At 42.4% G+C, this 27,111-nt stretch overlaps 1 protein-coding gene across 3 annotated transcripts; it reads right to left on the minus strand.

Annotated features, from left to right (window-relative positions):
- On the minus strand, positions 1–26,999 carry LOC117902034 (protein numb). 3 transcript variants are annotated; one of them, XM_034813097.1, is made up of 4 exons: positions 26,442–26,999; positions 16,150–16,179; positions 1,583–1,831; positions 1–1,524 (listed from the first exon to the last, which is right to left on the minus strand). In XM_034813097.1, exons 3-4 carry the CDS (start codon positions 1,787–1,789, stop codon positions 157–159), a joined length of 1,575 nt encoding a protein of 524 aa, XP_034668988.1. In that variant the 5' UTR covers positions 1,790–1,831; positions 16,150–16,179; positions 26,442–26,999; the 3' UTR covers positions 1–156. The 3 variants fall into 3 exon arrangements, with proteins under 3 accessions (XP_034668988.1, XP_034668987.1, XP_034668985.1); XM_034813096.1 differs by lacking the exons at positions 16,150–16,179; positions 26,442–26,999 and adding exons at positions 1,961–2,342; positions 13,126–13,767; XM_034813094.1 differs by lacking the exons at positions 16,150–16,179; positions 26,442–26,999 and adding exons at positions 1,961–2,067; positions 12,118–12,127.
- Positions 27,000–27,111: the final 112 nt, after the last annotated feature.

The following is a 27,111-nucleotide window of genomic DNA, read 5'->3' on the forward strand; positions in this document are numbered from 1 at the left end:
TACTGTGATAATCATTCATCCATCCATCCTGCATTCTGCAATCCTCTATCCCGTGTGCTTGGCTGCCTGTCCCTCTCTGTGTTTTTTTCAAGTGTACGACACTTTGACCCCCTCGTAATCAGCTAGGATTACATCTCTCTCTCTCTCTCCCTGTCTCTATAGTTGCACCTGGAATGTCTGCGCCGGCGCCTTGGGCGGTGAGATGAACGGATTGGTGCTGTGCCGGGTGGCATGCATCGGCGAGCGAGCAGTGCCACCGGCCACCGGCATATCCGGCGATAGTTTCTTGGCCGCCGCCACATTGGCCGCCCATTCGGCATCGAAGGGATCCTCGGGTCCTCCACCACCGCCACCGGAAGCACCTCCAGCGGCCAGCGTCTGGGCGCGTCCAACATTGGCCAGGTAGGTGGGTCGCTTGGGTGGAGCTGAGGCCGCTGCTGGCGAGGTACTCCGCACCACTTGTCCCAGCCATTGATCCGCATTGGGCAGCTCCGCAGTGGGCTCCGAACTGTGCTCCGATCGCGTGGGCGACTGCGAGGAGAGCGACTGATAAGTGGGCGTGGTGCTTACCACACGGGGCGTCACCTGCGCCGTGGGTGCGCTGCTGTATGAGATTACCTGCTGCTGTTTCTCGGCCGCAATGATGTTCTGATTGATGCTGCGATTGTTGTTAAAGTTGAGGTCATCGCCGGCAGCGGCGGCCAGCAAGGCGTCCGTTTGGGTCAGCAGCGAGAGACCCTGGCTGAGCTCCTGGCACAGCTGACTCACGGAATCGGCAGCCGCAGCGGCGGCGGCAGACTCACCGGCAGATTTAGCTGGCGACACCTCGGCAATGGGCGAGACACTGCGGAGCGGCGTGTGCAGTGACGGATTGCCGGCGGCGGCGGCCAGGAAGGCCTTCTGGCGATCGGCGTTGGACGGAAGATCGTTGACACGCAGCGACATTTGTCGCTTGAACGGCGACTGGCTGCCGATGGTGCTCAAGCGGAAGGATCCCTGACGCTCCAGCATGTTGGGCGTGGCATGTGGTCGCTCGATGGCGAACGGATTGAACGGCTTCACGGTGGCTGCCGGCGGCCCCATCACCGGTGCGGACATTGGCCCATCCACACTCCTCTCGTTGGTCCCCACGGTGGCCATGGCCAGGCGCTCGGTCAGCGTCTGCTGCCGGAACGAGCCCGTGCGCGTGAACGTCGAGTTCTTCGTGTCAAAGGTCATTGTCACGCCACACTCCTTGTCCCGGCGCTGCTTGCGCTCCAGACACACGGCAAAGGCGCAGCCCACCGCATGGGAGAGACGCTCGCCAGAGTCCTTGCACGCGAGGAATCCATGGCACATCCAGCGCCGCGTGGTGCCATCACGACAAATGTAGCTGAAGCCACGCTCGTGATTGCGATCCGGGGCACAGAAGCTGACCTTCTCGATGGTCTGGTCCACAATCAGGCCCTTCGTTTCATCATCCACCACGCGCAGGCCATCGCCGCTGACATGAAGCAGTCCACGCACAGGACGACGTCGCGATTGCTAAAGAGAAAAGAGGATAATTAGAAAGGATTTCCAGGGAAAGAGAGCAGACACTTACCCTCAACACCTTAAGGGCCTCCTCGCACACCTGCATGCCGCGCGACTCAAAGACCTCCACACAGCCGAGATATTTTACGGCAAAGGAGCAGGTGGCCGATCGAACGGCCTCCTCGTCGGCCTGCCACTGATGCGGCTTCGAGGATTCGGGCACACGATCCTTGCGCCGACGGAATGAGTCGCGAAAAGAGCGACGCAAACGATCCATTTTCTTTGGGGATTTTTTACTAAACCGAAAGGAGGCGGATTTCTAAGCAGAAGAAGGGGAAATAAATTAATTTACAGTTTATACAAAAATGCACAAAAAAGAGATCGAAACAAGTGCAACCCCGAGAGAGAGGAGAACAGGAACTGTTAGAGAGCGAGGGCAGTAACCTACCCCATTTTTAACATCACCAAATTTTCCGCGTGTGAAGCCGCGCTCCAGTGGTTCGTGCGTGTGTGACGATGAGTTTCCCATGGCTTTTGCTTGCTGGCTCTTTCGCACTTACAAGGATCGTGAGGATCGAGGCGTGAGTAAATTCTGTGGAATAACCGTTACAAGCTTCCGTTTTTTGAGTGTAGAAAAGCGTTGCCAGATGGCCGAGTACTTTTCGTTTGTTCTTTTTTCTGTTTTTGTTGTATTCTTTTGTTGTTTTTATTGATTTTTGATTTATTTATTGGATCGTTCGTTTGAGTTGAGTTTTATTTATTTGTTCATTGAATTTGAGTTATGCTTTTTCATTAGTTCGATTATTGATTAAATTAAATTGATGAACGATCTGGAAATAAAGTGTGTGAAAGAGTGTTATAGTTTTCAGGCGTTGAATGGACTGGTCTGACGGTGATAGAACTGAACTCTTTATCTGCTTTGACGTTTTCAATGACTCACATGACCCCCTAGCCTAAGTATTCCCTTACCCTATCAACAATGGACACATGAAAGCACTTTGGCAGCTTATCGTAAATGTTAATGGAACACCACATTGATTCGCATTCAACACGCCCCACAATTAAGTGCAAGAGAGATCAGCGCGTACCACTCCTTCCACGATCGAAAACCAGAACCTCAACGGAATTACTGAAACTACAACTAAAATATCCAAGAGAGCAGCCAAGAACGACCTCCCTCCAGCCTGTGGGTGGATTGTCTGCCTGTCTCACGTAATTGTTTGCCCAGAGATATATATTTCTTCTTTTTCTTTTTTGAATATATAACATATTTCATTTTTTTGTATTTGCTTTTGGGAGGGGGCTCTGTGTTGGGGCTTTTGTTTTCCCAGCGATGCGGCGACAGCGCTCTGACATTTTTGTGACTTTATCACATGCCTCATATTGCGGTAAACGCAAGTCGCTTGATAACTGTAGTATCAGCAACAGTAACGGTATCGTAAGCGTCTTCCATTATCAAACAAAAAATCACAACAAAATTTGTAGCTTATTTTTTTTTTTTTTTTAGCATAAAAATAATGCGCTTTTGACTTGACTTTTGAGTGATTTCTACTACATTTTAGTTTTTGGCACGGAAAAACAATGAACAAAAATTGTGTTTGTGCGTGTTTTTGTTAAGTAAATGCAAGATAAACTTAAAGTTAAACAAAGTTATCTCATATTTAAATGAAATAAATAAGGTTTAATCTTTTTTTCGTTTGTTTGTTGAACTGTCTAGAGATCTTACTCGTGGGAGATCTTGAGACCCCAGAAAACCCAAACGTTACCCCGAAGAGACCTAAACATTTCCTTAAAAATAGCTCCTCTGTTGAACTGTTTTCCCGGCATTTCCACTGCCCTTTTCTATTAGCCAGACCCTGCTAATTGGCCAGAAACACAAACAGAGGTTCCTAATTGAGCTTATTGAGCGTACTGTTCCCTGTTTACCCAACTTATTCAAGATTTTCGTGTTCTTTTAGCTCTGGTGCTGCGCTGGATAAAAGTTTCGAACGTTTTCCGAAATTCCATTGCAACTTTGAGGAGGCGACTTTCTGCTTTCTTCGTGTGGACTGGGCAAAACCAGTTCTCTCAACAAATTTTATTTACTTAAAGATGGCTTGAAGTTTTGGTTCGTTCTTGCGGGTTCTTTGGTGACCACAAGGGCAATCCCACAATTTGTTTGCTTCGGCTTCGGCTTTGGTTTTTCTGTAGCTTTGGCTCTGGTTTTTCTCTGTTCATTAGAAGGCGTTCCATGCCGTTCAAAAGAAGGGCGTTGACTCTTTGGGTATCATGGGATGCTGTTTGACTGCATTTTTTCTCACTCAACACACAGAGATGGCTAATCGAAACAAAGAGACCATAAACAATTTTCGAAGTGGGTCAAAGATGGGTCTGTTGTGAGCAGGAAATAGCTTAAGACATGTTTTTGGTGGAATACAATTAATTACTTCGAGCAGGACTTTGGCCATGAATTTGTAGAAAACGCCAATAAACAGCGTTAGGAATTTCAGCTTATTTAGAAACCAATTTAAAAAAGCCAATAAAAATGCAGAAAATTCTTCGACTCAACATTAAAAAGAACATAAAAAAAGCCACTTGACTTGCATGATTCATGGCCCAAAGAGCGGTAAAGAGATGTAAAGCGATACCGGGGAAAAAGCCAAAAAACTAAAAATCAAATCACGCACTAAAATGAGGCATGATTTCATAAATGACAAGAACAATCGATCGGTGGACTATAGGAGGGGCAGAGGAGGCAACACCGACACCAACAACAACCGGAAGGGTTCATTCAACCAATAAGCCAGACCGACAGACCGACACGAAACCGAAACAGGTTCCTCTCTCTGCAGCGATGAAATAAATCTCTGTACGGGTACGTGGTGTTTGCCCAAGAATATCAGACAGAGATCCCAACTGCAGCTTATACGCTGATAAAAAAAATAATAATAAATAATCATATATGAAATATGAAAGGAAAGAGATACTATTTTTTATCAGTGTTTATATTTATTTTCCCTGTGTGTGATGGGATTCATTTCCATGATTTAAGCAGGTTAAACAAATCAAATCGATTAGTGTGTGGGCTCGTGTTTGCAGAGGGGTTTTTCTTTAGGCTACTCGATTGGGTCTCTGAATCGATGATCATGCCCTCAACTCAACCACAAATTAAACATGTCTGCGCCCCTCATTGACCTTTAACCAGGCTTTCGAGTAGAGTGTGTGTCGCTCTGCTAATTAATTCATTAACTCTTTGAGTTTTATGCTCAGTGGACACCACACCATAAACCAGCTATAAATCATTGTATCATAATGTTTCACTCCCTCTCTATAGGGTGTTGTGTTCTGGAACGAATAGAACGAGAGAGAAAGATATTCTGCTGGAAAATGTCGTGACATGTTTTTAATTTAGCATTAAACAATTAACCCTGGGCAAACAAGCACAGTCAATGACACTTTTTTATGTGTACATCGGTATACCATATACATACATATCTGTCTATATATCTAGCTCTATCTGTATCTACGAGTAATTTGTATTGCATAACCGCAATCAACGTGGAGTGGGTGAGCCACCCACCGCCCGTGCGCCCCCAAAGTAATTAATTTTTTGTTTTTTGCCCTCAAAAGGCCAACGACACTTGTTGCACATTGCACAGAGAGAGGGAGCTCGCCTCTGACTGTTGATTGCAGTGGGAGCTGCTGTGCCAGAGGTGTGGGTAGAGCGATGGAGAGGGAGAGAAAATTGTCACCTAGGAAATCCCATTAGAAGAGTTTCAACAGCATAACCCAACCCATACCCACAACCCCCTTCTGCCACATCTGCTGCTGTCTCCTTTTTGTTGTTCAATATTTCTATGCCAAAATGTAGGCTGTATCCTGGCTGCAGTTCCATAACATCCATCCATGAGAGCTCTGTGGAAATGCAAAAGCGCTCTGGCTTTATGGCTAGAAATTGTTATGCAGAAAGATTAAATGGAAATCACGTACGAAGGCAGCAGCCAGGGATGAGCCTCTGCCCTGGGATTGTAATGGGATTTTGCCAGAGTAAAAATGAGATTTTTGCAATAGGGGAAGGAAAATATGGAAAATGTGAAATATTTTGCAAAAGCTTGGAAATTGCAGGCAGGGGTCTCAATTGTTGCAATGGAAACCCATCTTCTGAGTGGTAGTGGTGCTGGGTTTTGCCATTGTGTAGGCCTTTGTGCTAGGAATTCCAGCAGAACAATGGAGAGAGAACTCAATTAATTTGGTTAGAATTCAGTTGATTATGCTTTATAGAGTATCGGATATTCTTGCCAAGTAATCAAGGAATAATATGGAAAGATTTGAGATATTTTGTGAGATATATCTTTAAATAGTTTTTATCTTTTAAAACTATCAAATAATCATGGAAATTGGTCGCTTTAATGATTTTTGTTTGGGTTTACCATTACCTTGAGATACTTGTGGTGCTTCTTTTCCAGCTATTCTCACCTTTAACCCCTGTAGCAGGAGATACACATGTATCTACGTACTTTCAGTGTCAAAACTTGCACTTGAAAATGCATTTTCACACGCTCTTCTTCTGTTGGTCAGGAGAAGGAACACAGAAGCAGTAACAGAAACCGAAAGGATACACACACAACCTATGGCTTCTTTTTCTTCTTTTTGCCAGTACATGATATAAAATTATAATTATTCCCGCCATACGACTCTACTGTCTGGGGGCAGGCGACAGCAGGGACAAGGGTACAAGGGGCAAGGGCATGGCTACAACCACCACTGAACCCCGTAGTGGTGCCTCTTCCTTTTGGTCCTGTGAGGGTTTCCCTCTCACTACTGCTATGGAATTTATAATTCTTTATGCTCTTCCTCCTGTTGTCCCCCTCCTCTCCTCCTGCTCTGCTGCAGCAGTGTCGGTGGTCGTGGGAACTTTTTAGTTTTTTTTCAGTTTCTGTTTCGTAAAATAAATTTTGGAATAAGCCAACGTTTTCTGTGTGTGCTGTGCGGATATTTAGTGAAGCAATTAAAAGGCGATGCGGATGTGTGCTCTGTGTGCTGCTCCTACTCCTGCTTATCCATTCATTTCATTTTTTATGGCCAGTGGGAGAGAGTGCTCAGGATCCCCTTGATAATGACTTCAATTAGGGCGGCATAATGAAGGTGCAATGAGGCATGAGACCCAACGGATTTTTAGGATTTAGCAGAGTGAGAATTACTTGGGGAATTATGTATGTATGGCAGCTTAGCTCCCTTTAAACAGTTTTCTTCACATATTTTTAGCACTCTTATCAATTCTCATATTTCTTAATTTATTTGTTAAAAAATTAGATAACCTTTTCCGTTTAAACACTGAACTGTTGGCAAACAAAAAGACACCAAATTTGTCGCAAGAAATGAAATATATTTAAAACTTTTGTTTCGTAATCCTTCCTCAAATAATTAATAATCCCATTGGGGATTGGCTTAAGGAAAAGAGCTGGTTGGTGGTTTATTAGGGGCGGAGTATGGAAGCCAAATATTTGCACAAAAGTCAAAAGGCAGCGTTTCATCATAAATCAAACGGAAGAAACCGCAAGGGGAAGCTCTGCTCTCCCCTCTGCTGGCTTCCTCCCCCACAACTGTGCCTGTGTCGCTCTCTCTTTCACTCTCTCTGTGTTGATTTCTCAAATTATTTTATTTTGCTTCTCTATTTCTTGTTTTTGAGCAAAAGAATTCGCAGGCAAAGCCGAAAAAAGATTTAAATTAAATAAAAGCGAAAACAACAAAAGATATTACAGCAGCGTCTTGAGACGCTGAAGAATGTCAGAGCGAGGGGTTGAAGGAAGGGTTCAGGAGTAACAGCAGAAAGTAGAGGGGTCGAGGGGATAGTCGTAGAACAGCGAGCGTGATGCGAATTTTGTTTGTGCTGGTGACGCATTTTCAAACCTATAGAAAAGGGTAGAAAAATGTTTGCCAAAAAGAAAAGGCGAAGAATTGTCTTTTTCTTGTGCTGAAAGGATCCTTTTGATCTTGAGAATCCCGAGACGATCATCCTATCTCAACCGAGAGAGATTTACTCATGCATGGATATGGGATTGGCATTGGAATTGGGATTCTGGAGATGCTTAAATATTTCACACGCTGACCCAAAATGCACCCTTAACTAGTGAGGGGAATGGGGAGTTTGAGGTAGGGAATTCCTATGCACCCATGTCCTCCTATGCAGGCGAAAGAGAGTCCTGTCCTAATTGAGGGACAACCCCTCGCAGCGAGGAGGCAATGGAATGGGAATGTGCATTATGCCTGTATGAAGTATTGTCGGAAAAGTGTGCATAATTATTGGGCTGTCAATTTTGGGCGGTGATCTGACCATTGTATTCATAGGAATGAATACCTGGTGCTATATGGGAATATGCGAGAGTATGGGGAGCATAGCAAAAGGTGAGAGAGCGCGGGGGTTGGGGTGGGAATAAGTGTGTGAAACAAGGGAACAGGGGATGCTTGGCTGAGATGCAACTGTCTGGAAAAGATGTTTGTTATTCAAAGCAGTTAAGAAATGTCTGGAGGGATCTTAAGATTCAAACAAACTAAACGAGAGAGACTGCAGCCTCCTAGAAAATGTGCCCCAAACGTTTTACCTACTTTCATTTCATGGAAAAATGAATTGCAACTGAAAGAAAATAAACTTTTTCCCACTATGATTATAGTACAAAATGTGGGAAGTATGAAACATCTTTATCATTGCATTTTTCTTAATTTTTAAAATATCCCAAGTACAGTTGAAACAAAAGGAAAACCTTTTAGTGGCTAAAGTGTTTGGGTATTACTTTGGATAAATTTTGAAGCTAATAAATAAACCAATAATACTAACTCTCTCTCTCTCTTTTTAGACAAAAAATAACAAAATCTACCCAAAACAAAAAAAGCACTTGAAAGAAAACCTCAAAAAGAACCGAACGGAAGTCTAAAAGGAGTCACAAAACGCACGAAAACAAAAGAATAAACGGAATGAACGAATGAACGCGTGAGTTGAAACAAGAGAAAGGCAAACACAAAAACACACACACATACGGCGAACATGCATATCCTGTGTGGTAGAGGCACTCGCGTAAGTGGTAGTAGAACACCATCCTGTTGTCCCGTCCGCACACACGAGACAAGCGAAGGACTGGCAGGCAGAAGGAAACTCAATTTTCAGCGGGTTTGCTGCTGGTTCTGTATATTTTCGAAAATTGTTTGCATCTGTCGCTTGAATGAATGCCGGCTGCCAGACACTCAGACCAGCCAGCAGTTGTTGTTCGCCCCTACTCCTGCCAAAGGACTTACATATGTTCCACTGCTGCACGTGGCTAAGGAGCAGACTATGAATTCGAATTGGAGGCGTCCCCGAGCATTGTTAAGTGTGGAACCGTCTGCCGTCTGCTGTTCTACGCTCTCCAGAACAAAAGTCACTTGGATTTGCCACGATTTTCAGGTAGAGAAGAAACCTTTTCTGTGGTTCGTGTCCTGATCCTTTGTTTGTTTTTTGAAGCAGATGCAAACCAAATTAGGTATCGATCTCAGAGGAAGTCGCTCTCTCTGTAGCTCTCCTTCATTTCTGTACTTTTCTTTGGTATTTTTTGCGAATTATGCAAATATTTGTTATGACTCACAGAACTCGCTTCATGCTGCATGTGGCATACATAACGAAATATTATCAAATGGTTTTTTTTCACTGCCAGTAGTGCGGGGAGCGAACCTGTTTCTGCGTCTTCAAAGAACAAGTTTCTCTCGAGTGTTAAAGCTTTTAATTTATGCAAAATTCAATTGAAAACCAAACAAGAAGTAAATTGTTAAAGAAAAAGCGAGAAAGAAGAAAATCACATAATATATCAATTATTCATAATGGGATGCATGATAGGAATTTCTGACATTCCTGGCTGTCGGAGAAAATGCTTTTCCATATGCACAAGAAAACTTTTAATGAATAAAATGTACGTAAAAGATTACTGCCAAGAGATATTCTCGGACTATAGTTGAGGATAGAATTTCCAAGAGATTGAATACACTTTTATCTAAGATTTTTCGTTGAACTTTCAAGAGATTGTTCCACCTCTTCCTACCTTATGATCTTCACAGAATCTTCATGTAATCAAAGTACACAAAAAGTTAGACATAATATTTCCCTGGCATGGATAAACTCAGACTTTGGCTTAGTTGAAGGGTTCCTTGGGGTTTTTTTCCTACTATGATAAGAAATCAAAAGTCCAGAGGGACAGCAGCTACTTTGTTTGTCTACAAAGTTGTCTGGATAGGAAGCTACGTGACATCAACAGAGAATGAAACTTTGTTTTTTGACTTACGGCTTACGGCTGAAGTTCAGATAGTTATCTAACCATTTTTAGCTGTAAAGGTCATCGCTGGGGTTCGAGAACGTGTGGCCTGTAAAAACCAACGAAGCTTGACAAGAGTCAACTCAAAACTAACGTCTCTCTCTGTCGCTATCTCTCTCAGTGTATAATCTCGCAGTAGTGTATGGCATTGTCTCTGCTCTGATTGTCATAGTTAATCGTTGGTTTTTTTTTTTTAATCGAAAATTGGGGTTACGCGCAAATCAATTTAATGGCCCACAAAACTGTAACAAAGTGACGTTTTCTCTCCATGTCACTCCTCACTTTTTCCCATTTTACTGTGTTTATTTGTGTCACAAGTAAACATTTCATCCACACAAATTTTCCCCACACATTCGATGGCACACAGCTGTGAATGTTGGCCAATTGCTGTGGCAATTTCCGGGGGTGCCAGCGCCCAAAAGTAGACTGCAAATACAGGCGGGCAAATAATCGATAGACAGAACTAAATATACAAACGAATATACAATATTAGCGAGAGTAAAGCAGGAAGCCCTTGCAGTGTATACGAAGGGGGATTGAGAGGTTCTATGCAAGTAACAAGTTACACATGGCCCCTACTTTTCGAGGTGGGGGCAAATGTGAACAGGTGTGGCAAGTGTGTGTTTGCCCAGGAAGTGTGTGCTCAAAGAAGTGGCTACCCCCTGCTCCGCGAAAGAGTGCTCTGCCCCCCCATCAGCCATGGAAACAGCCATAATGATGATATCAGAGTTGAACGGAAAAAGAGCTTAAGAGGGGATACCCCTGCATTTATAGAAATGTGGAGGGAATACAGAATCCGAATGGTGCAGTGTTTAGTGAAAGGGTCTAGGGATAAATCCCTTCTTCTAATGCTGTTTTACAATCCCTTTTTAAAGCCAAAGATCATCATCAAACCCCTCAAATAATCTCCTTACTACATGTCTAAAGCCCACCGACAGCACGGAAATTTAACTCCTTTATTGCAGGTACAATTCGAGGGGGAATAGAAACCTGCTTTACAGATCGTACATGACCTTTGACATTTTTTCCCAGTTCTGTTTTCTGCGGCTTTTATGGCTCTCTGTAATGGCCAACTCAAGGCCAAGTTATTACCATTTCGGGCTGCGTGTTGAACATTGTTGGCAAAACTTTTTGGCATTAATATGAAATGTTCAAGACACGGCCAAGGCTCTGGTTAACTATTGACAGACAGACAGTCAGTCAGTCAGGAAAGGTGTCAAGAATGATGAAAAAGTTGGCAGAGAACTTTTGCTTCAGTCCCTGTCTTAATTGTTATTTACAGCAGGGGTTTCCAAGTGGGAATTAGATAATGTTCTACGGATGAGAGAGAGGAGAAATCTCTTTTTATGGCCCCATCACCATTAAATACAGGATTTTCTATAGGAAATATGCTTACTAATCGGCAGACCTAATGACAAAACGTTTACGTCGCATAATTATCCAATTTTTTATGCATTTTTAGTTTCCTTTTAGCTGGCTTAGAAGCAGAATGAATCCAAGGAAGAGATGCCTGCCTGCCTGCCATCCCCAACGGATGCAAGAGAGCCCCCAGACGCGTTGCCAAGTTAATGGCCCAGACGAACGTTGCAGAACGTTGCATGGGGAATTGGTAACAATGACTTGGACTTGGAATTGGTCTTGGTCTTGGACTTGTTCCCGTGTTCTGGAGTTGAGTGGCTGCTGCCTGCCTGTGCCTCCTCGCTGGTTAATCATCTGCGTGGCTGCATAAAAATAGAAAGGAAATTCCATGAAATTAAAGTTTTGTGCAGCCAGCAGCAGAGATCAACTCCAAGTCCAAGTCTCTCTCTCGCTCTCTGCTGTTTGTTGAACTTGAAGCTTGAGGATGAAATGTAGCTGGAGCTCTTCTCCACCAGTTCGATCGAGTTTTAGCCAACAGTTTAGCGAAAGCCTCTCGCTAGAGTCCAGTCCGCGAGTCGCGACTCGAAGAATGCAGTCGCCGCTTTGGCATAATCGAAAGGCATGTGAGAAAATGTTGGAGTGTGGAGTAGCAGCCAGTGAAGAACCGGTTGCTCCAACATCTATCCTCCTGCTCTCTGCTGCTGCTGCTGCTGCACCCAACCCATAAAGCATTATGTTCTTACTTTTTTGCCTCTTGTCTTGTTACCAGTTTTTCTCTCAGTCTCTGTCTCTTTTTTCCCCTGTTTTGTGGAATGTTTCTGAATGGCTTTTTTGTCTGATGTTTTGTGTGAAGTTTTTTATGAACTAACGTTGAGATTTATTTTTTATGTACATATAATCATGGAAAACCTTTGGATCTCTCTGACAGAACCTTGCATTTTCTCTGTGTGGCTTTCGCTTTGGGGCCAAAGTTTGCATTTAATTACAATGTAATTATAATTTATTTTCACCCACTCTCTCTCGACTCCACTCCAAACTCGACGGTTTTGTTCTCACTCTTCTTGGCCAATTTATTATCTACTCATTTCAATGGGAAATTGTTTCACGCTGTGTTCAACACCCTCTTTCGTTTATTTTCCCGCGTAATTTATGCAGTTGACAGTTGAAACCAATTTCCACAAAGTATACATACATTAAAATAAATTACATTTTTTGTATAAAAAAAAACCAAATTTCTCTTCAATGCAAGTATTTTATAGGAATTTTTCTCTATTTATTATACTCAGAGTTCTCAGTAGATTCTTTTTGCGTTTGTTTATCCATTAATTTGTCAACCTCGGTGCGCTCTCTCTATTGTTTATTATATTGTTTATGGTATATATAAAACCTCGGCTTTAGTCATGCAAAAATTAATGATTCATCATCAGAGACGTGAGAGAGAGAGCGAACAAAGAGTATGGCGGGGATCGGTCAGTCGTAACTATAGATGTGTCGAAAAACAACCTGCTAATTGCATCCCCCCTTCCCCATTACCAAATTGCCAGTTTCAAGCGCAAATTACTAAATATTCTATTAGGGTTTCCGAGCTGCAGCCATATTTGTTATCATTTGATGGCTAATTAATGGGGTTACTCATAACGATATTCCCATTAAAATGTACCTTGTTTCTGTAAAGACAAAGACAACTGGTTTGCTGTTTAGACAGCTGCTTAAATGTGTAAGTATAATATCGAATCTTTCTCCTACAGCTCGTTGAAAACGTCAAAAACAGAAAGTTTTACAAAAATTTCAAATATTTCTTGTTTTTTTTTTTCGCAAAATGTCAAAGCAACAGCAACAACAAAATCTTTATGCAAATTCGCTTTCACACAAAAAACTCGTTTCACAGAGGTTTTAGTGGGTTGTTGTTGATTTTGCTGCTTTGTGATTAAAAATTTACCATTTATAAATCGGTTGAGGTTGGGATCGGATTGCCGGAGTGTGGGTTATTGTTGTTTATCCAAGCATTCTGTTGTTCAGTTTTTGTTTTGGCCACATCTGTATATACTTTGTATAATATATGCCACACAGTCGTAGTCGCAGTCGCATGAATGATAAATCCGGTTTCGGCCTTATATAACTTGTATTTTTGTCTCCACTCTTTCGAGTGGATATTTTGTTGTTGTATTTTTGCAAACGTTTCTTAAATATATTTTCTGTACACTCCGAAAGAAGTTGGATTCCAAGAAAACACTCCACACAAATGCACCAACACAATCAATGACGCGGTACGGAATGCAGGGGGAAAAATCGCGCAAAAAACACCGATAAATACCGATTATCGGACTCCCCAGAAGTCGAGGAGTTTGTCTTCCCTGACTAACTCTGACTGACTAACTAACCGAATGGATGGATGAACTGAACTGAATGCTAGGATCGTGTGTCTAAGATCTGTGGCCAAGCACTCGGACTAACTAAAATAACTGTGATTCGCAGACCCCCCCTTCACGCGGACGACATCGAGAAACTTAAGAGACTCTACACGGAACGGAACGACACGTTTATCCGGGGCAACGGTTTTTGAGTAACAGCGGCGGCTCAAATTGCTCTACTGTACAGTGTGGCACGGTTTGGAACGAAAATTATGGGTTGATAGCGGCGAGCGGCCGAAAGAGCGGCAGAAGAGAGCGACAAGCAGCGAGCGGGCAGCAGCTGTTGCAGGGTTGTATCTCTGTGTGTGCATGTTCGTGCCTGTCTTATTTGCTACCAACAACGGCAGAGTTACGGCTTGGCTTTTTGTTCCCTGCTGCTTCTTCTATTTGCTCTCTCTCTCTCTCCGTTTTACCTACGCTTTGCGCTATTTGCTGTAGTTGTTTTGTTGTTGCCTGCTTGGTGACGGCAATGATTAAACTGCGACACGCAGGGGCGTAGATAAAGAGAGGGGACAGCGCATATAAACGTAAGAGCGTAAATAGTGGTAAGCGAATAGGTATATGTAGGTATTTGCAGTATTCGAAATTAAACCCCTCTCTGTCGCGCTCTTCGACGCGCCCCTGAACATATTTAGCCACTAACGATAAGGTTAGGTAGATTCACAGATGCGCTGCTACTGAAGATCGCGGTTTGGATAGGAACATAATCAGTAGGTTGGATAGATATGCGGTTAAAGACCTCCTTCTTGGAAAACATGGCAGCAGGTCGGGCTGAAATTCCTCAGAAAAGACTAGCGAAATATTTTAAGCTGTTTGCTAAAACAATTAGTAAGCGAAAGATCTTACGGGTTCCTGGGATTATGCATGCCTTATGCCTGATTAAATCCATGTACCCCATGCACGCGATTGTAGTGCACCGGAAACCAGTTGTTGGTTCCTGAGTTCTGCAGCTGCCAGTTTTTTTTTTTTTTTTTGTCGCTATTCTTTCTTGTGCTCTTTTGTGATTGTGGATCCAAGAGAGTGACGCGCCAAAGAGAGTTATTACGACTCCAGGGAGTGTGGATCGTAAAGTGGTTATGAAATGTCAGAAAACAAAGAATAAAACACAAAAAACTGATTAACTAAACAATAATCAATGTACGGCGTAATCAACGAATTGAACTTATCGAACGTATAAGTGGCCCAACCTAAATTCCGTGACAACAATGCCCAATGATCGATCGTATCGATCGAAAGAGAGAGAGCGAGAGCAGCGCGATGAAAGAGACAAGGTCGTTATGTGCTCAAAGAGCTTGGCTTAAGAGAAAACCAGATAAAAAAGAAAGAGCGCAGAGTCAGATAAATTTCGGATCGTGCCTGTGTGTGTGAGAGAGTTAAAAGAGGGAGAGAGAAGATAACAACATTGGAACGTGCGAAAAATTGCAATGCAACCCAGGTAGAACGACCCAAGAAAGTCAGGTAAAAACGCATTAAAATAATGCTACAACAATATTTGGAGTAGAGCAGAAACTACAAAAAATGTACATATTGTGTGTATTCAGCTGAGGTATATTATAATCTTACATGAAACAAATTTCTGCAAATGTTGCACACAGAAAAACATAAAAAACAGCTCCTACTTCAGTCCATGGGTACTCATATGCCAGACGCACCCACTCCCACGACAGGTACTCCTACTCCCACAAGACAATCCCTTCTTCCAATGAGCAGACAAAAGGTAAAAGCCAGACAAAGCCACAACCGGAAAGTGGAGATTGCAGATTGAAGAATAGGCAGAAGCAATTGGGTGTTGGCAGAATGGGTGGAGAAATCAATGTCAGAGTGGGACTGCCGTGTTGGATGTATAGCCGCACCACCGCAAGTGCAACCTAATCAAAAATTCAATCAAAATGCGGCAAAATGCAGCCATCACTGAGTGGTTTACAGAACAGTCATTCATGGAAGAAACATGTGTGGCGGCTGTCGCCCCGCGGCGGAGGAGGCATGTAGCAGCATGAGTAATCCTATCCGAACCAAGCTAAAACAAAATTAAAGTCCCCCCGGGACAGTAATTGTTATTAAGGAGGCAATGCAATTATTATTATCGAACAGTTTGTTGGATAATTTGTTTGTAAACCTCGAAAATGGGAAAGACAGGGAAATTACCAAATCAATTTGACTTTTAGTAATTGAAAAGCAATTTAAATACAAATTGGCAGGAATTAGTTGGCATAGATGACGATGGGTTTCAGTAGTTTCAATTGGGATGTTATTCATTTTTATATGGGATAATCCTTGTGTCCTTGAGTTGGTAGTGTACTGGGAGTTGACCTTGTATTCCTTTATTTATCGTTGTTTTAATTTGATAAGAAAATATAACAGGGTAGTTATTTTGATTGGTGGATTTATGGGATTTTGCAGATTTATTTCGTAAATTAATGATAGCGTATTTTGCGAAATTAATTACCTGTTTCAGAAGGTTTCATTCTATATTTATTTATTTGGTATTTCTCAAATTGTTGCACATGTTTCGCTCTCCTTAAAATTTGTTTAAAAACCGCCTAAAAACTTACCTTAAAATTTGTCTAGCTCGCCTTGAAATGCTGCAACAAAAGACAAAAATATTAACAAATTAGTTACAAATGCACAATAAATAAATGCATGCAATATTCAAAGCTTGCTCCAATGTCAGTTACAAATTCAAACACAATTTTTTTAAAGCTGGCAGTGCCACCACGGCACAAGATGCTCTTAATTATGGTGAAACTATATATGTATGTATGTATGTTGCACCCATGCTCTTCACAAGAACTTAAGAGCTTGCTCTTTTTTCTTGCACAGAAAAAAATACATATGTACATACATACATTGAAAGGAAGGGGGGCAATGCCAGGGTGACGGGCGGGCGGTTGGTTACAAAAAATTCCCACAGTCATTAGGGTCATGATGTGTCTGTCGGAAACTTTGTCTCGTGTTCACAATTTGTTTTTGTATACATCCGTATGTACATATTTATGTACGTACATATGTATGTATGTACATACATACAAATTTACACACACATGTGAGATTTAAGAGCTGCAAATAAACATGTGCTTGGTAGGCCTCAGAGGCATTGCTTGAGTGGGTTCTTGAGACGCTGAGCTGAATGACAAAGCTTGAGTGCTTTTTTTTGCAGGCTTACAAACAGGTGGTAGGGAGCTTTATCCCAAGCTTAAACTGAGTTTTGGTTTGCAGTTGAATGAACTTCAGCTTTGGGAAAAAACACCAAAGCGAGTAGGGACGTTTGTGAGACGATTCGTGCGCGACACAACTTTTAATCTCGGTACTCAGTCAGTATTACTGTACCTTAGTGGTTTTTTTTTTTTTGGGAATTAAACATTTGTAACAGTGTGATATCCCAGCCATCTGGATGCAAAGTTTGGTGGCTCTAGCTTTTATAGTCTCTGAGATTCAGGCGATCAACAAAGCGGACGGTCAAACAGACATGGCAATCTCGACTCGGCCATTGATGATGATCCAGAATATACATACATATGTACATATGTATATACTTTATGGGGTCGAAAACGCTTTCTTCTGTGTATTACATTTTTTTACCACAAACACAATATATATTTACTCCTCGAGTACCGGGTCTAAAAATACAGTGAGAGGTATGAGGCATTAAATGGCGAATGAAAATAATATTTCCTTTGGACCTTTTCCACGCTTGAATTTGTGTTTATTTATCTTCCTAATTGTTTTTTTTACTTTTCAAGATTTATGTTTACCTAATCTACCAACAAAAAATTAGTGGTTGCATCCTTCATTTTTTATCAATTTTATATCCCGCAGGAGGTCTAGGTTTTTTTTTTGTATAGGGGTTGCACGTCCTTTGACGACACATTTCACACCCAAGCAATTAGCCAAGGGTTGCATACGCCCTACGACCTTCCATCTTTCCAGCTGCCACCCCGTTGCACGCCTCCTCTCTGCCTACTTTTAGCCTCCGCTCTCATGAGGCATGAACACATTTTCAAGTGTCCCTGGGATAAGGTTGCAAATGCAATTAAAAAGCATTTATCGGATTAGAGGCAATACAAAAAAGTAGATTGCTCTAAAAAATAATAAATACCAGCATTATCTGGTATAGAATGCTAGTGGGGAGGCAGGGAGAGGGCACGGGCAGAGCTAGGTGGCATCATGAAGCGTGTGAACCGAACAGAAATTTTATTGGAATTTAATTTGATTATGCTCTTGAAACTAGGACAAAATTGAATCGCAGAGGAATGCCATGGCTGTGCTCCTGTGCGCATGCTGCCTCCAGCAAAATGGAAATATTCCAAGCAAAAACTTCAACGTATTGGAAATGTACAGGGCCAAACAAAGTTTTCAATTAGTTAAAGTCTTTGGGCTATTCTGTTAATCGTTAAATTTGTAACCATTTTTGTTTTGAAATTTATTTTCCCCCGAGAAAACTTTCGCCAATTAGTTTTGACTACGAAAACACACAAAAGAAGAACTACGAGTAGCTTATGGATCCATCTACCCATATTGGCCATAACCATAAATATCTCAATTATGGCTCACTCTCGCTGTTTCTCTCTGTCCCTCTGCGTTGCTTAACCATTTGGCATCCAATTTGTTTGCGCATCATCAGCTTTGTGGCTGCCATACTCCGCTGCCTGCCTGCCGCCTTTCTGCTCTACCCTACGGCTCCTCCAACGCCCCAGCAGACACAAATGGCACCTAAAATGTGTAATGCAATTCCATTTACAACATTTCTTCATCAGCAACAGTGGCAGCAGCAGTACGCCCCCGTCCTTTTCCATTTAGTTGAATTGTGCTTCTGTTGCAGCTGCAGCAGCAGAGAGAGAGAGAGAGTCATTGGTCGAGTCATGTGCCGGCAATTGGGAACGATTCCAGAGGCAGGCTGGACTGGCCCAGACCCCCAGATGCAGACACAGAACCCGATACAGATGCGGAATGTGTCCGCTAAAGTTCTCTTTCTCCTATACTTCGGTTGGAGATGCTAAAATTGCATTAATGCAATCATTTTTTTTCTTCTGGCAATTTTCTCTTTTCTCTCGGTTTTTTTTCTTGCTGCTCTCTCACTTTTTTCTACCAGTTCTCCGTTTTTTCTCAAATTTTCGCCCTCTTTTTTTCTCACTTTTTTCAGTACATTTCCCCTGGAGGATAGGGTAAAAACTGCCAAGAAAATGTCAACTGGTGTGTATTTTAAGACTGGAGAACAGAAATCGAAAGAACTTATAGGGAAACCAGAGGGAAAGGGACTTTAAGTGATTTGAAAGTACTTTCTGATGAAGGAAATGGGATATAGAAACGACTTTTAATGAATGTGAAAGATCCCTTCAGGGTGCTATGGTTTCTTCGAATATAATAAAAGATTTGATTGTTTATGTATCCATTCCTAATTAATTTAAAATCTTCGTTCTGTTAATTAACACCTCCCTCTTTACATCTCAATTACTGAAACCCTGCTTGATGTTTCTCCTTATTGAGAGAGCCCCTGTCTTCATTAATTATCTCTACAATTGCCTTCAAATTCCTGGTGTGTTTTTTTTGTGGGTTTTCCCTTCGTTTCCTGGAGTGAGCGCCGGGCATTACAATTACATTTAATTGGTAATAAAATTAATTAGCTTATCCTTTGTTTCTGTTTACATACGCGATAAATTTACACTCTTGCCAGGGACAAGAGCGTCTATTGGGGGGTGTTGGAAATAGAAGGTGGGGCTAACTAGTCATGCCCCACAAGTGAATCAATAAAGAAAATAGTAAGCGACTTAGGGCGCGGCACAGTGTTGATTGGTCTTCCTTCTGTTCGTTCCGCTGTTCTGTCTGTCGATGGGGCATGCCACAAGATTAATGATTGGCCATACAGGCGCCCAAAAACCACAGACAAACAACCCCACCCACAGCAACAGCAACAGCCGCAGCAGCTGGCAGCAATTGTTAATCTTCCTGCCAGTTAAAGCCATAAACCAAAAAGCGTCAGACACTCAATGAGGCTGCACTGCGAGTCGGTCGAGGCTCTATCTACTTCTAACTCTTCTCTGTGTGTACCCCGATGTTTCCACTCTTCGCTATCTCTGGGTTTTCGACCACGCCAAAAGTAATTTCCTATGCCAACGCAAAATACTCGGCAACATCATCACCCACAGACACAGCCGCATCTGGGACTACTTTTGATTGTACTCTCTGACTCGTATTTGTGTGGTTCTCATTCTGTTTTATTGTGGTTGCACTTGAGGTGCTTCTTCTGCCTCTACGACTGCCTCAAACTGGGGCTGGGGCTGGGCTCCACACACCTTACCTTCTTCAAGGTGGGAAAACAATAATAATAATAAAAGTAGGAATAATAAAAGCCGGATGTCCATTAAAGTTCTTCTTCTCTTTCTCGCCCACTCTGTTTCTTTTTTGTTGCTGTGCTGTATCTTGTAGGTTGATTGCTTTGCAATCGGATATGTATATAAGTATGAACATACATATGTACATATGTACATACATATGTACATACATGTGGGTGTTGCACGTCTTTTCTGCAGAAGACTCTTGAATGGTTTAAAAGTTGTTTGCCTCAAGGATACACCGGGCAAACTGGAAATTGATTGCCACAGCCAAAAAGTTGATCAAACTTGGCACGAATTAAATTAGAACGATTCTTTTGAATGAAATCGATTTTGGTATGGTATGGGGGAAAATCTTTGGGGAGCGTCGCAAATTATTTAAGTAAATTTGAGTTTAAAAAGAGTTTTTCTCCCCCCTAAGAAAAATCCCCAAAAGAAACTTCCTAAGCGAAGAAAATGAGTTTTAAGAAACTTTTTCGCTTGGAAAATAGCTAAAATTACTGCTAATCCTGCTTGCTTCGCTCAAGACACCAGCACAACCCTATTAAACAGAATTGCCACTGAGCACACCTCAACCCTATTAAGCAGAGCTGTTACCAGCACAAACACACACACCCACAGAGACAGAGGTTGAGCTCAAGTGAAAGCCCAAAGCCACAGACCCAGAGACGTTGTACACAAATTATTTCGCACGCCCACGATACGGATACGGATACGGAGATTCTTGGAAATTCCCACGGGAACTGCAGACAGGAACACGTGGCACCACGTTCCACGTCCGTCTCCTTCCGTTTTTCGCTGGCGCCGCCTTCTCTGCTTTTTCTCTTCATTTTCTCAGGCGGTGGGGAAAAGCTGTTCTCAGCATTTTACACTTGTAGCTCGCTCGGATAAAAACCGGAGAAGCGGCTGCCGCAGCGACGCTTAAGGATAATGTGCCACACGCTCAAGGGGCAACGACAACCAACGGCCTACAAACGGCCAGGGAGTGTCCTTGTTCGCGTTCTCGTTCTCGTTAACCCCCTTACAGCCGATTCTCCTGGAATTGGGGGTGCGGCAGCAACAGCAACAGCCGGAAATCATGCAAAAACGTGCCGCACACGAGCCGTTTGCCCGGTTCAAGAAAACTGTTGGACAACTTTTGTGCGCGTTCGTGCCTGATGTTGACAGTTCTCGTTCTAATTGGTTCTTGGGTTTTTGGGATTTTTTCGCACCAACCCCATCAAATCTGTCTCTAAGCCACTGACTGCCGACCGCCGACCACCGACCACCGACTGACATATTAATTGTTTCAGAAAGCATAAAACAGCAACCCTCAATGCAAATTTCCCTGGGAAAACCCTGCAGCAAAACGCTTGACCCTAAGCCTCTGCCAGCGACGACTCAAGTGTCTGCGTGGCATTATCCTTGCTCATCCTTTACGCTTCGTTGCTCGCTCGTTGGTATCTTCGTTCCTGCTGCTAAATTGCTCATTATCTGGCTCACGTAGTTGGGGATGGGTTGGATGGCAGGAAGGACGCGCTTCCTTGAATGCAGAACGTGAGAAAAACAGAAACTGTTTTGACTTTTGACGCAGGTCAGGTTTCCAAAGGATTAAAAGGGGGGAAAACTAAGGTGGGCAAGGAATAAAGTAAGTAAAAACAATTCCTGGAAGAGCAAGCAACCCCACTTCACGCAATAAAAGTTCTCTCAAGTTTTTGGCACTTGATGTAGGTCGGGAAATGCAAAACTTATACTTATTGCACTTAAGCAGATTGAGAACCCTTCAATAGTGTTCAGTCTCGCTTCTCTATCGAAAGGTTGAGTTCTTGTAGCCCATTATCACTAGGCCTTAATGGCTAAATTGTTCTGCTGATATCACAATTTAATTATCACACTTTAATTGATGGAAATGCAGCAGCAGCAGCTCCCTCCAGCATTCACGCTGGTTCCTGCCATCTTTGGGAAAAAACCAGCGTTCAATCAAATTAAAGTTAATTTTTCATGCTCTACTAAGAGTTATGCACACTTTACGTTTGTCACAGAGAGTGTGGGGGTGCCAGTGTAAAGAAACATATATATATTGTGGAAACGATTACCCATCTCCATCTCCAGAACGAGAGCCCAGAGGCAGGCCCAGTTCCAGGCGTGCTGCTTGGCTGCTCATTTATGACCATAGAGCACAAGAGTAGAGTTTACGAGTACGAGTACGTGTAAGTACGTATCTCGTGGATACACGCACTCACAGAATGCAATTGCTGGAGAAGGCAGCAGCCAGAGGAAGAGACAGACCAGCCCCCAACAGACCCCAGAGCGTCGTAGTCGGATGTTGTTCATTCAAGGCTCTCCTCCGTGTGGTGTGGCTGCCAACTTGAAGTCACCTTCGTTGTCGTTGTCGTCGTCGTCGACGTTGTCGTTTGATGCTTCAGTGAGCTGCAACAGCCATCGCTTCCCATTTCTTTCATTCACGTTCACGGGGAATGTAGATTGCAGTTCATTGTGCTGTATGCAACATGGAGGGCTACGGCTACGGCCACGGCTATGGCTACGGCTACAGCTACCTTTCGGCCACTGGACAGGGCACTGATTTCTGATATTGTTCTGTTGCTTAAGGCAGCGGCGGGGGCATCCCCGAGGGTCAGCGAACGGTCATGCTTGGGAAGAAGCTAATTAAAGTTAAGGTGAAGGCAAAGGTAGAGTTTCCGCTAAAAATTTCAAGCTGAGAAACGTTTTGTGGGAGCGACTTAATTTGTGAAAAAGTGTTTATTTATTTTATTTATTTTTATTTATCTGAAGTAATTACATATTTTTAGTGTTTTCATTTGATTTGCTTTGATATTGATTTAATTAGTGGAGTACAATTACTTATAGCAGCGTTACCCAATACTGAAAAATTGTTATTTCCAGCAATTAGTGCTTTTATTTAGTTTAGTTTTTTAAAGAATTATTTCTTCTATTCAGCACTAACTAGTACTGTTAAATCAATAAAAAAAGGATTTAATCAACACTGGCCATATTAATGTTATTTTGCTATTGTTTTGAAAGCTCTCCTAAACTCTCTTAAACCACCTTCAAGAACCACCTTCGGAAAATGGAAGTAATCAATAGTCCACCGCCCTCTTTCGAGTGACACTCAACACTGCACTATGGGTAAAATGCCCGAATTTTTGACATTTATGTAATTTTTTTTGGGTAAAATATTTGAATGCGACCTAACTTTTCTGATTCCTAAATATCCAGATAGAACACTACCATATGTTTTTTGCGCGCTTTCAAAGTCGGCTGATTTCGAGATGCTTTGACTTGTGAAAAAGTGCGGGAAAAATTGAGCAACTTGCAGCTGTAACTGTAGCTCGATTACATATACAAGTAAAAATATGGAAATAACAGGTCGAGGTATTTAAATTAATTGTTAATACATGTTTTTGTATAGATGTGTGTAGTTATTTAATTGTCCAATGTTTTGTTCGTGTGTCTTTTTAGCTTGGTACCAACAATTGCACGTGTTTTCTGTGGAATATTACTTTTGCACAGCACACCACTGCACAGAAGTTCAAGTTATTTGTTATTAACCAAATATTATAGAATCACGTGGTGTTAATGCTTTTTGCCCGTTTTTGACCCTTTTCGAAAGATTTTAAATTTTGCAAATATATCAATCAAATATATTTTTTAAAAGTTCTAAAGTGTTTGAAAGGATCTTTTATCAAAATTAATCGTTTGAATACCTTTTTTGATAATTAATACGACGTAAATGGGTTCCAGTTTGTATGGGGGCGGGAGGTAGGCGGGGTAGGCGAGGTGACTAAATTTTTTTTGCGAAATTCAACTTTTGTCTAACGAACATTCATGCCAATTTTTAGAGCTCTAGCTCTTTTGGTTTGGTTAATGCCAAAAAAACGGGCTTTTTACCCATAGTGCCATAGAAGCCTCAAGGGTAATAGCTGGCATTATATTATCCTTTCCTGACATTTGCCATCTCACGCCTTCGGGCCCTCGCGCCTCTGCATTTCTCCAGTGACAGCTGACTCTTTGACATTTTCCATTGGGATGGGAGAGTCAGAGTAATGTCATGGATGGAGACGCATCTGTAATATGCACATAATGCGCTGCCATCAAACGTATGTTTGTATTTCTGGCAGATGCCATTAGACTTACGAGCATGCCGCATTACAATGAAGCGACGGAACCGTCGTCGAAATCTTGATAAATTCACAGACAAACAGTCGCAGACCCAAGCGGGGCTTTCGGGAAAGCCAACCCAACCCACCCACTACTCAAATATGATTTTTGTTTTAGTGATAATAAATCAAAAAGGCCAAATCAAACCAGACCCAGAATTCCGTAATTCTCTAGAGTTTTTTCACCCAACTTTTACAGGGTTTCATTTCCGCACTGCTTTCAGTTGTTTTCCTTACTGCTTTCCGTGGTTTTCCCCACTGCTTTCAGGTTTATTGTTATCAAAACCATTTCATATGTTTCCATTTGTGAGTGGGTTGTGACTTGTAGGATGATAAGAAAGCTTTTAGAGTGTGGTTTCAATATTTGAAAGCTGTTTCCGGTTCGGGAGAAAACAAAACACTTGGGAATATGTGGGTTGTGGTACTATTTCTGCCTTTTCCACACTTCCTATTCCCAACAGATGCTCCATCTTAAAGCCTCAATTGAGAAGATTATGCAAATGTTTGTGCCCCTACCCTACCCCAATGTTATTCCAGTTTTCCCCATCCCAAAACAAGAGACGAAGAATAATTCATTTTGCGGCACAAACGCCCTCGGACAATTTGCCATCCTCTAAATTATATTTGACATTTAATAATAAATGTTTATTGTGCACTGGAGGGTCCCCTGATCGTTCCTCATCCCTCTCTGTTCGTACACCCACATAGTTTTGGCTCTTAATTTTTATGGGGATTCTTGCTTGATTTTCGCCTCTTACTTTTTGTTTTTGGTTGCCATTTGTCATTCATTATTTATTATATTGCGAAGAAATTCCAGTTTTTAGCGCCTTAATTAGCAGATTTCTTTACTTGTTTTGTTTTTTTTTTTGTGTTTTCTAATTTACACGCTCTTTCATGGTTCAATTAACATTTTCGAGTGCAAGTCATTGGCCAGGCCGGGCCATGCCATATGGTAATACATATTCATATATCTATATGTACGGGAAGGTCATTGTATCGTTTCCATTATAATGCTGTGCTATTCGAAAGTAAGCTAAATAAACGCACATAAACCAGGTTATTGAATGACTAAGAAGCGCTTTTCGGTTTTCAGTTACCGACCAACAAACGAACGAAACCACTGCCGACAGCAGGGACTAACTGGGGGGCTTAATATATATTATTATGATTAATCATCGGGCCGCACAAATACTTATGGCCACAAAATAGATTCGCTTTGGTTTCCACGCCCTCGGGTCAAAGTCAAAGCAAAAGATATGGCAGCAAGCGACCAAGGCGACCAAAAACGGTAATATTTTTAGGAGTTTTTCGCTTTGCTTTGATTCTTTCTTGTTCAGCTTCAGGGCAATTATAATGATTTTATTTCTTTGTGTTATTCATATTCTAAGTGTGCCCAAGTGTGGGCATGGCCAAGTAAGGCAAAATTAAACTGGAAATATTAAAGATAAAGCAAAGTTTAATTCAATCCAAAAACGTACCAAGATCGAAGCAAAAATGGGATTACAGGATCCAATAAAGCAAAACGAACGCGTGCCAGCAGCAGCAGCAACAATAACAAAATCAACAAACAGAATGTCAAAGAGGAGATCCAAATAATGCAAGAGTCGCAGGTCCAAGGTACACAAACAAGAGGCGAAAATAAGGGAAGAAACAAAAACGAAATTGAGAGCTAGATAAGGAACATCGACAATTGAATGCGCTGCTTTACACAAAACTTGATCGGAGGACTAAGAATAAGAGGAACAAAAGAGGGGAATAGAGAAATTACCAAAAGTAACCCCACACAAGAGTGTTTCCCTTGGTGGATGACGCTTGACGCTCTCACTCTCCCATTAAATAGCAAACCTCATTTAAAACAGAATATACCCCAAAATTGAAGTAAGTAGGGCATCAGATCGCGACCATATGGCGTTGGGTCGTTGGCGTCCGTCGCCTTGGCAATGTGACAAAATGCAAATGCGTTGAGTCCGTCGTCGTCGTCACCGTCGCGCTTTGGCTTTGACTCGAGGCAGCAAACCATCTCCCTCCTCCCTTCCTCCCCAGCGGCAGCTAACGGTAAGCTGACAAAGCTGCATAAAAACTGTTTTTCTGTTCTTGATTAAATACACACACACTTGCAATCACGCAAGCAAAAAATACACACACACAGCACAGGAGGAAAATCGCAGGAGAAAAAAAAGAGCGCCAGAAGAAAATCAATAATTTGGTGTTTTGTTTTGTGCCAACCAAAAAAAATTGTGAGTGTGTGCCCCACAAAGCGAAGTGGAGTCCAAGTGCCGTACTAAAAGTGGAGCACTACTACGATTGGATGATAGCATTATGATGTGTTGAATGTTAATTATTTCCATTCGGACTCACCTGTGAATTGAATTTCGCCTCTGACTTGCCGAATCTCGTTTGCGTGAAGTGAAGTTTTAAAGTTTAAGTGAAGCTTAACACACACAGCCACACACGCACACACGAAACACACACTAGCTTAAAAGCAATTTAAAAATATTTTTGTTTGTTGCCGAAACGGAATACGATAAAAACCTACGCGTACAAAAGGCAAATAAACTCCAACTTCAGGGCGACTCTCGGAGAGTGATTACACAACGCCAACTTCACGAGCCGAAGTTTTCTTTTCTTTTTTTTTTTTGGAGGAAACCAGCGGCACGCCACGCAGCGGCAACGGAGTTGGTTTTAAATTTTGTATTTGGGTCTCTGCTCTGCTCTCAAGGCCTGAAGCACGACTCACATGGTTTATTTTAGTATTAATTAGAATATTTGTTGGTGTTTGATAGTGAGATTTGGCAGAGATTTACACCAAACACACAAATGGCCAACACGCACACAAACACACAGAAGTTGGGGCCGCCAACAGAGAGAGAGATCGAAGCACAACTGCGACGCGACGTGGAGCACGGCGCACCAGCAACTGGAGCTGCTACGAGGCGGCAGCCGAGACCGAATATTGGGGAACCGAGGAAACGCAGTCGACCTCGACGCCTGGCGTTCGCTTGGAGCTCGCAACAGAGAGGGAAAGAGA

The sequence above is a fragment of the Drosophila subobscura genome, chromosome U (genome assembly GCF_008121235.1).
Source record: "Drosophila subobscura isolate 14011-0131.10 chromosome U, UCBerk_Dsub_1.0, whole genome shotgun sequence".
NCBI lineage: Eukaryota > Metazoa > Arthropoda > Insecta > Diptera > Drosophilidae > Drosophila > Drosophila subobscura.

Coding starts and splice junctions, on each gene's coding strand:
- LOC117902034 (XM_034813094.1), bottom strand. Junction 1,832..1,960: donor TTGGTGATGTTAAAAATGGG/GTAGGTTACTGC, acceptor TCTTCTGCTTAG/AAATCCGCCTCCTTTCGGTT. Junction 1,525..1,582: donor AGGCCCTTAAGGTGTTGAGG/GTAAGTGTCTGC, acceptor TTTTCTCTTTAG/CAATCGCGACGTCGTCCTGT.